The 12,922-nt window shown below is 43.1% G+C and overlaps 1 protein-coding gene across 3 annotated transcripts in view; it reads left to right on the top strand.

The window, feature by feature from the left end:
• LOC120375038 (MOB-like protein phocein) overlaps positions 1-6,076 on the top strand; it is a 30,822-nt gene extending 24,746 nt beyond the window's left edge. Inside the window, exons 6-8 of one of the 3 annotated variants that reach the window (XM_039495604.1) lie at positions 584-663; positions 1,655-1,766; positions 2,964-6,076. In XM_039495604.1, coding sequence (XP_039351538.1) covers positions 584-663; positions 1,655-1,766; positions 2,964-3,095 — 324 coding nt within the window. In that variant the 3' untranslated portion in view covers positions 3,096-6,076. The remainder of the gene's footprint in view (positions 1-583; positions 664-1,654; positions 1,767-2,963) is intronic. The other 2 variants (XM_039495602.1, XM_039495606.1) reach the window with 2 other exon arrangements.
• The last annotated feature ends 6,846 nt before the right edge of the window (positions 6,077-12,922 follow it).

The raw sequence follows: 12,922 nt of genomic DNA, 5'->3' as shown, positions 1-12,922 counted from the left end.
CTTGCAGGGATTTCACTTTAGTCACTGTACCTTTTAACTTCTGTTTAATTAACCCCCTCATTTTTGCATAGTTCCCCCTTTTGAAATTAAATGCCACAGTATTGGGCTGTTGAGATGTTCTTCCCACCACAGGGATGTTGAATGCTATTGTATTATGGTCACTATTTCCAAGTGGTCCTGTTATAGTTATAGTCCATGGTCTGCCCTCATGATTGAGCCATGGAAGCCAAACTAACTTGTAGGTGGTGGAATGAACTTTTTTTTTGGTGGTGGTCTTCCATTATACAACTTCTGTCATGTCAGTTGCTAAAGAGAGATTTAATTAGAACATCTACTCCTGTGCATGTGCCCGACTGCCAAAACAACCGTTCTCCTGAAATAATGCAATCAGGGGTACTTGGAGGTATAATTAATAAAACATGGGAGGCAGACAGCCATTTTGAATTCCAGAAGTTTTACAGAGTTTTTATAAGGGTTTGAGTAAACTTCCCCCAGATGAGAGCTATGTGATGTATCAGACAATTCTGTGTGAAATATTGTGTGATGCAGTTTCATACCTGTTTTCCCCCTGAATATTTTTTAGTGTCCTGCTATAGACTACACCAGGCACACGCTTGATGGAGCAGCATGTCTTCTGAATAGCAATAAATATTTCCCCAGCAGGTAAAACTCTTAGAAGCATTATCTTTTTTTTTTTTTTTTTTTGCGGGGGAGGGAGGTTTACATTCAGTAAATCTTGTTCATAGGTGGAACAAATCTGAAACAGTGTTTGGTAACGCAAATTGTTTTTCATGTATCTAATAGAATAAATTACTGTATTGTTCATATATAGTATTACAGAATATGATGAGAAATACTAAATGTGGCAGCATGTCCACTCTTACTGTTGTTGTTAAGTATGGGAAGAGGTCATGCTTTTAGTGCTGCTCTGCCATCAGCTTGTTAGAGGTAAAACAGGTGTCTAAGGGACTATATTACCAATCCAACTTAATCAAGTTGGGTTTTCCAGTGTGGTCTAGGTCTCCAGTGGGGAAAATCCCACCTCAAAGGAGGGAGGGGGTTGTGGTGGCTCAAGGTACTGCTAGACCTGCTGTGCTGGGAAACCCACACCAAACTAGTGCAGTCCCAAAAGTGGACACCACTGACTGCAAAGAGGCCTGGCCAAGGACATGCACAGATTCAGTTTCTCAGGTAGTCTCCATGCCAATTTATGGAACCCTGGATGGAAAAGTAAAAGCTGAGTTTTCTGGGGAGGAGCCTTCATGGAGCACAGTGGTCCTGCTGGGGAAGGAGTGTGCAGTTTGCATCTCTCTGTGCTAGAAATGGGGAATCTAGCCCCTTCCAGATTAATTTTAAAAACTGTCTATATGTGGGAAGAAGCCAGTGTTTCTGCAATCAAAATATGAAGTTTTAAATGTGCAGAATGAGCCAACTTAGTAAAAATATTAAATTCTTTCAAGAATAATGATTACAGAATTTAAATGTTATCAGTCATCTACAAAACCTAACTTTTGGAATTTCATGTGGGATCAATTCATCCAGTATAAACAACTAAAACTAAATACACAGGCGCACATGTGCATGGTTTATATCTGTATTCAACTTGTAGATTTGTAAAACTGAGTACTGTATAACATTTGACTTATGCTTACAGGGTTAGCATAAAGGAATCCTCTGTAGCCAAACTAGGATCAGTGTGTCGTAGGATTTACAGAATATTTTCCCATGCGTATTTTCATCATCGGCAGATATTTGATGAATATGAAGTAAGTAACTGAGTACTTTGCATTTACTTTCATTAGTGCATTTACTAAAGTGATGCCAAGCATTGTTCTTCTGCAGTTGTTACATATTTTCTTCTCTTAACACTTTCACTACACAGACCTCCTTAGCAAGCAAGGTACAGTTCATAATAGATTACAAGTATGTGAGAATTGTGTGAAGTTTCATGTGAATGACTTTGGTCTTCAAACTAAGCAATTTCATGTGTGCTTTTTAAATCCTGTTTATTATAGTTCTCCTCAATTGGGTAGAAGTTCACTATATAGAAGCAGAAAGCTTTACAAGAACTTTAATACCATCAGTTCAATGACCCTTGTTATGAAAATTGCTTGCCTTTGAGTGTTACAGGAAACCCTTAGGATTATTATCATTGAAAGTAGAGAAATATTTTTTCAGTTTACCTGATGCATTTGACAGCACTTTTGTGTACAGTCAGTTACTTGATTGTGTATATCTTTCACACAGTAGTGGAGGAAACATTTTAACAGTTGGGAAGTGTGATGGTAAAGCCACAGAATCAACAGGGGACTCAGGGGCATGTGTATTACCTGGAACTATTTTTTTTTTTAACTGACTAAATTTTAGGTCAGGAAGGGGGCTTAGAGGTGTTAATGGCAGTAAAAACAAGGGTAAGGAGTAGTATGGGGAGGAGCACAATGGGTACACATACTACTGGAGCCTGTGGACTGTAGTAGCAGCTAAAGACTGACTCAGCTTACTGTTTAGTTGGGGGTGTGTGTGTGTGGCGGGGGAGGGATTTAATTACCACAGGTGCCTATATACAGCTTTCGTTAGGGCTTTGCATAGTGGACCAGGATTTAGTTGACACAGAATTGCTTATCTGATTTCATGCTTGGTATAGTGGGACTTGAATATATTCCTATTCAGGCGCTTTAACATTGAGTTATGAAAATAAAGATTAAATAGGTGCTTGTGTCCACTCCTATGAATATAAAAGGGGGAAATAAAACTATTTTACTAATGGATTCCTTGTGGTGGTGGTATTTAGATGTAAACAACACAATGTTCCTAAAAGTTACAATACCAAGGAGACAATTTATTTATGCTCCAGGATTTTTATGATAAATTTCCCACAATTCACTTTGAAATATTCCCTTCTCATATGTCATAATGCATTTTATTTTACATTGGAATTTAAATATTTTTTTTTCCATCCTCAGAATGAAACCTTTTTGTGTCACCGGTTCACTAAATTTGTGATGAAATATAATTTGATGTCCAAGGATAACCTGATTGTACCAATTTTGGAAGAGGAGGTGCAGAATTCAGTGTCTGGGGAAAGTGAGGCATGATGGGAATTGTGGTACAGAAAGCAACTGTACTAAACACACAATTGACATTATGTACTGTATATATCATTTTAGACACTCAATCATGTATCCTTATTATAGCTTTGTTTAGTATACTTTTGTATGCTGTGTGCATTGCCTTTTAATATGGGAAATACTTTAAGTTATTCATGAACTGTATATTCATCAATGTGGCACTCATGGTTTTTAAATAAAATTAGTATTATCTGTTTATAATACCTGTTAATAAAAGAATTACAGTTGTGTAAAATTGCTGCTAAACAATCATTGGATCACAATCCTCAAATGTGTCTGATTAAAAAAGATAAGTGAGACTAAGTTTTCACACAAGCCATTTTCTAATGAAATAGCAACGTTAGCCTTAGTTCTGAGTTTAATACGTACCTTAAATTTAGAATCCTGCAGGAAGGTCCTTGTAATGTAGCTTATTCCTAATTTTAGCTTTTACTTTTTTTAAAAGAACTCATTTGTTTCTAAGTTTTACTTCTGCTTTTGGGCGTGCGTATATAGTATTAACTATTCTTGTATGTGTATATCCAAATATTAAACACAACTACAGGTATTAGTAATACCAAAAGGATAACTTTATTATGCTACCAAAAGTATATTTTTGATCTATATGAGAGACAGTTGTGTACTTTTTGGACTTGCCTTTCTGTAACAGTGGAGGCCTGTATACATCATGGAAGCGATGTGTTGAGCTTAAGTCAAGGAAAGATTATTTTTTTCTTATGAAAATCCTCCACTTTCGTTCCTCCCATGACTTCTCAAAAGAATAGCAGTGGCTGAAAATAACCTTTGCTCTTGGCTATAGTAAGGTACTTAGTGGTTTTATACCTGTGCATATCTATAGTAACTGCTTACAGATTATACCTCAGTGTTCATATTACACTACAGAACAATGTACTAGCATAGTCTTGTTTATTGTCTTAGCAAAAAAATTGAACTCTAGCCTTGCAATACTTTTGATTCATGTTGAGAGTATGATTAACAATGTGCTTTCATCCATTCACCTGGATTGTATACACTCTGAGATTAAATACATCCATAATTGGAGTTGTTTGCAGATTTGCAATAACTCATAAGTTCCATGAGTGCTGCTTAATGGTGTTGAACTGTCCAGAATTTGATTAGAATTAAATGTTTTAAAGATTATTCTAGCAGACTTACTGTTAATGGTGTACATAAATGAAGAGAGTCTAAAATCACTAGCAGTGTTCTTATATTAAATGGATCTTGCCTAGATAAAGTAAGTTTTGTGGCTTCTTCACACAGTAGAGACTTATGTTGTCAGGGGCCTGTTCATGTATTGAAACAGGTTAAAGTGTTGGGCTTAGTGGGCCAAGCCATTTATCTAAACTATACTTCCTCTTGAAGGTATGGTTACCTGGGAATGAGAGCTAATTTATTTTTAAATAGTAATTTATTCAAAATATACTGAACATGCCTTAAGTAGTTAAATACAAAATATTACAAGTCAAGTATACCCTAAGCAACTGTACTATCTGGATATAAAGGGAATTTAAACAATGAGAACATGGAGAGATAAAGGTCTTAAATTGCTTCTACAGTGCTGCCTTCTTGGGCAGATATTTTTGTGTGTGTTTTAATTTTTAAAATTGTTTTTAATGGTCAGCAGGGTCACTGCATCAGATGCAGTCTTAGTAACTAGCTTTAGCCATTGTGTTTGCACACTTGAGGTTTATCTTATACAGATCAGATGACTTGATTTGATATCTTGAAATTTGTCCTGAGGGTAGAGGATTACACTTTGGAGGTAATAAGATGTATTTAGCTTTGTAACAATCTGCTGTTGCAAGATGGACCCTAGTACATTTCTGTTGTACAGCCACTTTGACAAACTTATATTGGCCTGGGATAGGCAAAAAGCTGGTGCTCTTCACTACTAAACATTTTTTGTAAAATTGAAGATAGTGGAGCGGTGCTCAGAACTTCATTAAAACCTGAGACTTCTCTCTTCCCCTTCTCTCATGCTTTGAGTTCTAGTAAGAGCCTCCAGAACTGTTAATCTTGTTTGTTCTCATTCACATAATTGTCATACTGTAAAGCTGACTTACTAATATCTACACAGAATATAAAAGGCCTCAGTGAAACACTGCTTATATTTTCCTTGCTACTGTTTATGTGAGTACTCTGACAGTGTACATACACGAGCCATAAAACTTCAGTTAGCCTAAGCAAACCATTGACTTGTTTAGTAAATATTTTAATGGTTTCACTTACGAATTTACATTCTACATAATAAGGAAATTGAGCTACATTTGTCTTTTGAAATAAGTTTTAGAACCAAGCGGCTAAAATTAAAAGTCTTTTTACATACCAATATATTTTGCTACTTGGTTCTCTTTTTTTTTCTTCCAAGAATGCAGATAACTGGACACTTCATGCTGTCTAGACTAAGTTCTGTGCTCTCTCAACTCTGGATACAAAATATGTTTTGAGGTCAAATAATATTTCTTGTTTAAGAATGTAGAAATGTTGTGATTTATTCACAAATCTGTTACTGTTCCCAGAGGCTGGAGCTAGAATTTGCATTTATGCCCTGTCTTGCTTCAGTCAAGAGCTAAATGATTCTAGAATACAAAGAAGGTTAAGAAAATTCCTTTCATAGACCTTCTCCCTAGGCATTATTAATACAAACATCTAAGTAAGTGGCCTAATTATGAGCAAAGGACAGTTTTCATTGTTTTTCCCTGAACGTTCTGTGTCTCCTCTGATTCATGGTTTGATTTGTATTACTTAGCCACAGTAATTCTGCTAGTCAACATCAAACAGATATGAAGAGATTTTAATTCAAAATGTCATGCCAATTGTTTGCTTGGACAAAGCAAATCAGTATTGAAAAATCAAAATTCCAACTACCCTTCCATTCTGTGGACTAAGCAGCTGGGAATTATTAAACAGCAACCTGACTCCTCTTTGCTCAGAAGAGCAAATGTATTAAATATAAATAAAATGTAAATATTGTTGAGAGAGAGTTTAGAAATCTAACCCAACTCCTGCTTTGTTTTATGCATCATAAATTGTTAAAGGGAAAAATATAAGAGATTTAGTCTCCTCCTGAGTGGTATAAACTACTGTGGTCTAAGTAAGCCAAAACTTTGTCAGTTTTAGCCAGACGTAATTAAGAAAAACTGATAGCTGAATTGGTATAGTTACTTCTAACACTAAAACTCCCAGTCACAAATACAAAAAGGACCTCAACTTTATAAAGAAGCCACTAAAAATCTGGTTATGTATGTAGCACCTGAACTGCAGGAAGTGCTGGGATTTTTTTTTTTACACTTGCCGAGGTATTTGTTACAAACTGTTGTAGTGAGAATGAATCAGTTATATCTATGTGATGGACACAGTAGACCGGGGTAAGCAACCTATGGCATGTGTGCCAAAGGCGGCACACAAGCTGATTTTTGGTGGCACTCACACTGCCCAGGTCCTGGCTATCAGTCCAGGGGGCTCTGCATTTTAATTTAATTTTTAATGAAGCTGCTTAAACATTTTAAAAACCTTATTTACTTTACATACAACAATAGTTTAGTTATATATTATAGACTTACAGAAAGAGACTTTCTAAAAATGTTAAAATGTATTACAGGCACACGAAACCTTAAATTAGAGTGAATAAATGAAGACTCGGCACACCACTTCTGAAAGGTTGCCAACCCCTGCAGTAGACTTTTGTATTTAGATACATACAATTTCTCACTGCTTCTGGTAATGTATATGTGGACAGGAAATAACTTAGGAATTGGAAAGTGTAAGGTCTTTAGAAGCTTATGAACAGTATAATTATATCCCAAACCTCCACTTTTAATAGTTTAGTGTATTTCTGTTATGGTGCACAGACAAGGGACCCATTTGTAGCTCACACATGTCAAGTCAAATTCCTGATTTGATGCTGTGTAATCAAATTAGTTACTTCATTTTTGTTTGGAGAATTAATCCATGTGTCAGTAAATAATTCAAGCTTGATTCTTAATACTATTTCAGTAACTTTGTAAACACTGAACTAGTTCACATAAGAGAACCTATGTTGTATATCTGGTGAAGATATAAATGGCACATAAACAGGGATACTGGAGTATGAATATGAAAAATTAGTGACTTGCCGCTAGGCTTAGTCTTCCTGATTAGGTTTGTAAAGCAACAGGAACTCGGTCTCCCATATTGAGAAAGATGCTGGTTATAGTATTTATAAGGAGTGGGTATTATCTTCATGCAATTGTCCCTTTTGAAATCTATCACTTCATCCAAACCTAAGAATTTAAAAGTATATTTTTTCACTTTGCATGCATGGCTGTAAGTCTCCTTATACGTGAATAAACATTAAAATGCAATAAGAAGCTATTTAAATGCACGTAATAAGTATTCTCAAAAGGTACTGCATATATCCTGCCTCGCAACCAATACAGCTTCAGTTTTTCAAGGAAAATTAGACTTTTATATACACATGTGGTTACAAACCACACAGCTTTTTTTATTCAGCATTATAAAGGACACTGTACACTTACTCAACATAGTCAATAATACTGATAAGCATTTTTCCCATTGTTTCTGTTTATTATGTCCAAAAGCCCTCACACTAAATGGGGGTTAAGTTCTTATTTTATGTACTTTTTTGAAGTTAGGGGATAGAAGTCAGATGCCTTTTTATGATGATGTTAGACCGTGAGCATGTGGGTAAGATCCTCTAGGCAGATATCTGGGAAAGGATTCTCTGTAGTAACTCCCCATGTAGTGCCCCATCTCTAGTGGTTGGGGATTTTTGCTACTGGCAGTTGGCAATGGGCCACATGCTGTCACAGGCAGTCCCATCATACCATCTCCTCCATACACTTATCGAGCTCAGCTCTGAAGCCAGTTAGGTTTTTTGTCTCTTCTGCTCTCCCTGGAAGGCTGTTCCAGAACTTCACTCCTCTGAACGGTTAAAAACCTTCCCCTAATTTTGAGCCTAAACTTGTTGATGGCCAGTTTATAGCCCTAGAATTGTCAGTCCCCCAAGGAAAAGGTGAGAGAATGATGAAAGTTGGAGCCATTAAAGCTAGGATTGCAATGGATAAGGCAGCAATGCTGGAGGCAGAATCTAGAGGAAGAGTGGAAAGGGCCTGGCCAAGTCCTGAGCCTCATGGACATGTCTAAACAGCCTTTGGCATTTTCAAGGACAGGTGCCACCCAAACTCTTGGAGTAGGCTGGGGGTCAGGATTCAGAATGAGGTTGCAGCTGGTTGTTGGCTTAGAGGACCAGCAAATTGAAAAAAGAAATGAATTTGTTTTTGAAGTCTTCAATTAGATCCTGTTTCAATTATAAAAACATAAGTCAGCTGTGAGTCTAACAGTGGTCAAGCTGGTGACACATTATTGGTGAACAGAGTCAGACTGACAAACACATTTATCTGTGTTCACTAGCAGTGTAAACTCTTTGTTACAGAGGTATCAATATGCCCTGGTCACAGAAGCTAAAATATGGCATTTTACAGCTGTCTGACTTGTCATTCCTCAGCACTGACTGCCTAAGCTATTGCTGCAATAGGGAAAATTTGCCATAGGCAATGTCTATTGAATCACAATTCCCAACATGCCTGAGTTACTATGTAATTGTACCCTAGAATGAAGTTAAATAAAGGGTCTAGTCATCAGCTGGTTAAAATGCCTGCCTGCTGGCATGTTTTCAGTTGTAGCTAGCCTATTCCGTATAGCAGCAGTGCCAAAAGCTTCACAACCCATTCATTCTTCATTGGCTCTTCTTTAACAGTCTAGTGTTAAGCTGAAGGGGGCCCAAATTGCGGGCCTCAAAACCAGAGCTTACCAGGATGCTGTCAGGTTTATAAAAAAAAAAAAAAAGGGTGGGGGTGGGGTTTACTCACCTTTGTAACTGTTCTTCGAGATGTGTTGCTCATATTGATTCCATATAGGTGCGCGCGCGCTGCGTGCACAGCCATTGGAAAGATTTTCCCCTAGCAGCATCTGTTGGATTGGCTGCGGAGCCCCCTGGAGTGGTGCCTACATGGCATTCAATATATGATCCTGCTGACCCAGCGCCCCCTCAGTTCCTTCTTGCCAGCTACTCCGACAGAGGGGAAGGGGGGGGCGGGTTTGGAATGGATATGAGCAACACATCTTGAAGAACAAGTTACAAAGGTAACCGTTTTTTCTTCTTCAAGTGCTTGCTCATATCCATTCCAATTAGGTGACTCCCATGCCTTACCTAGGCGGTGGGGTCGGAGTGAAGGAATGTTGACTGGAGTACCGCTCTACCGAAAGCTGCGTCGTCTCTGGCGTGATGGACGATGGTATAGTGTGAGGCGAAGGTATGCATCGACTAACAAATCGCTGCCCTGCAGATTTCCTGGATCAGTACCTGGTCCAGGAACGCCGCTGACAAGGTCTGGGCCCTAGTGGAGTGTGCGGTGAGAGCTGGGATTGGCACGCTGGCCAGCTCATAGCAAGTGTGGATGCAGGCCGTGATCCAGGAGGAAATTCTTTGAGAGGAGACCGGGAGGCCCTTCATCCATTCCGCCACTGCAACGAAAAGCTGGGTCGATTTCCTGAACGGCTTAGTGCGCTTGATGTAGAAAGCCATGGCCCTGTGGACAAGCAAGGTGCACCGCCATCATCTCCCTGATGTTGATATGGAGGGATAGCTCGGACTGAGCCCACAGGCCCTGAGTCCGAAGGTTCTCCAGATGAGCGCCCCACCCCATAGTGGACACATCCATGACCAGGGACAAGAAAGGCTGTGAAAGGGGACACCACTCGGGGGTCCAGCCACCAGCAGAGGGAGGCGAGGACCCACTCTAGGACAGTGACCATCGAATTCATGCTGTTGCTCCCCAGGCGGTAGACCGAGGCGAGCCATGCTTGTAACAGCCGAAGCCAGAGACTGGCGTGCTGGGTCACGTATGTACACGAAGCCATGTGGCCGAGGAGACTCGGGCAGCCCTGTGCTGTTGAGGTCGGGAAGCGCTGAAGGCCTCTAATGATGCCCCCAATAGCTTGGAAATAGGAGTCTGGTAGGAGGGCCCGCCCAGATGAACTCTATCCTCTGGGTTGGTTCCAGGGTCAACTTCACTATGTTGAGAAGGAGACCCAGCCACTGGAACGTATACCTGACCAGGCGGAGGTGGGACTGCACCTGCTCCCTGGTGCGGCCCCAAAGCAACCAGTCGTCGAGGTAGGGATACACTTGCACCCGCCATTGATGGAGGAAGGCGGCCACGACTGACATACACTTGGTGAACACCCAGGGGGCTGTGGAAAGATCGAATAGAAGGGCCGTAAACTGGTAATGTTCATGGTTGACCACAAAGAGCAGGAAGCGCCTTTGCACTGGATGAAGAGGGCGGGAAGGAACAAAATTGGAGAGAGTATCCCGCTTCCACCGTGCGAAGGACCTAGCGGTCTGAGGTTATTTGGGACCACACTAGGGTGACCAGACAGCAAATGTGACCGGGAGGGGGGGTAAATAGGAGCCTATATAAGAAAAAGATCCAAAAATCGGGACATCTGGTCACCCTAGACCACACACGGTGGAAGTGGAATAAGCTATTCAAAAAGGGCAGGGAAGGGTCCGGGGGTAAGTCTGGTAGGTCGTCGTTGGGTGTCCCTTCAAAAGGCCTGCTTGGAACCCAACAATGGCTTGGTTGGGCCCTGGCCTTGCCCAGATGGGGGAGGGGGTGTTGGAGGGCTTCCTCCTGCCATTCTGCCCCCCGCTGGCTGTGAAAGTCAGCCTTGGCCACGGAGGGTAGGAGCGCTGCTGTGGCTGTTGGGGCTTCAAGTACTTCTGCTGGGGTGTGCATACCCAGGGATTTCATGGCCGCCATGAAGGGGCAGGTCCTGCAGCATCTGATGAACCTCAGGGGGCAGGCCAGAGGTTTGCAGCCAGGAGGTGTGCCTCATGGCAATCCTGGAGGACAAGGTACATGCAGCCGAGTCTGCAGTGTCCAGTGAGGCCTGAAAAAGAGGTCCGTGCCACTGTCTTGCCCTCATCAACCAGGGTCCCAAACTCCTCCCTGGACTCAGGAGGCACAAGCTCCTTGAACTTCAGCATGGAGTTCCAGGAGTTAAAGTTGTAGCAGCTCAGGAGTGCCTGCTGATTGGCAATCTGGAGCTGGAGCCCACCCTGCGGCCAAACAAGCCCAGCTCCTTCGACTTGGGCACGGGGGGCAGCTGCCCGTGCCTCTACTTCTCATTCACAGTTGCAACCAACAGCGAGCAGGGCTGCGGGTGCATGAACAAATAGTTGTACCCCTTCGAGGGGACAAAGTATTTATGTTCGACCCCCTTGGCTGTAGGCGGGATGGAGGCCGGGGTCTGCCAGATGGTTTTGGCATTGGTCTGGATGGTCTTGATGAGGGGCAGGGCCACCCTCGACGGACCTTCCGGGGCTAAAATGTCCACCACTGGATCCTCCAATTCCACCAACTCCTCTGCCTGCAGACCCATGTTGTGTGCCACCTTGTGCCAGAGGTCCTGATGAGCATGGATATCTATGGAGGGTGGCCCGGAGACAGAGGTGCCCACCCCAGCCTCATCAGGGGAGGAGGACAAAGAGGCCACGGGAGAGGGGTGGGGGAGAGGATCATCCTGACCCCCCTGTGCCACGGGGGCTCGATGCCCCGTGTCATTGACCGTGGACCCAGGCTCAGGAACCCGGGGTCCGAAGGTGGGGAGGGGGCACAACACCTCCTCCACATCCCCAAGAGTGAGCCAACTGACAGAGGCTTCTGGCACCTGTGGTTCAGAGGTGGCCAACCAGGAAGCACCAAACTGTGCACCCTGGGTCTGGTGGTATGCCCATGGGGTCCCAAACGGCCACTATGTGGGTCCCTGCCCGTGTGCCTGGCATGGTCCTGCCCCTGCTTCAGGACAGCTATAGTCCAACTGGCGGTGGTCCGGATCTGAAAACCGCGATCTTGTCTCTGAAGCTGAGGAACAAGATCCGGACTGCGAGGGCCAGGACGGCACCGAGAGCGGTGCCGGGGCTCAACCACCAGAGCCAACAGTCAGATCAACACCAGATTGCCTCAAGACGGTGCCAGTTCCTGGGGCACTGGCGGCTTGGCGTGGAGCAGAGGGACCCCCAAGCCTTCATGGCGATGAGGTCCTTTGCAGCCGTAAAGGTGTCCGGGGTGGAAGCCAACTGGACATCTACAACGCTGCGGGTTGGGGAGTTGAATGGCACCGGACTGAATGGTTCCCACAGTGAGATTGAAGTCGACGGTGCCACATCCCCGACCTCCACTCCCGGGAGCTCTCCTCTGGGATGCACCACAGTGGCTGGCTCCAGGTGAGTGGGTCTCTGTGCAGAGAGCCACCCGTCTCCGGCTTTCGGGGCCGCTTCGGTGCCAGGGAGTGGGAGAGGTGCTGAGTTGATATTGCCGGCTTTGGTCCCAGGGAGTGGCGGTGCCACGGGTCTCGGCCAAAATCCAACCACAGTGCTGCCTCCACTACCGCCGCCAGGGCGCTGCATATCGAATAACTCAGTGCCGGATCCTTCCACGTCGAAGGAGGCTGGGGCCTAAGTGCTGCCTCCATAAGGAGCTGCTTCAGGAGAAAGTCCAGCTCCTTTTTAGTCTGAGGACGCATTCCCTTGCAGATCCTGCACTTCTCAAGTTGGTGAGCCTCCACCAGACACTTTTAGACAAGAGTGATGTTGGCATGGGCTTGGAGCAGGACCTGCAGGGCTTGAATCCCAGGGACTTGGGCATGAAGCCCCCAAGAAGAACAGTCAGGGTGGAGGGTAACCCCCAACCCAACTGCCACTAACAAACAAAAACAACCAACAACTA

Source organism: Mauremys reevesii, linkage group 11 (assembly GCF_016161935.1).
Source record: "Mauremys reevesii isolate NIE-2019 linkage group 11, ASM1616193v1, whole genome shotgun sequence".
NCBI classification, from domain to species: Eukaryota; Metazoa; Chordata; order Testudines; family Geoemydidae; genus Mauremys; species Mauremys reevesii.
This window is presented reverse-complemented; position numbering and strand designations above follow the sequence as displayed.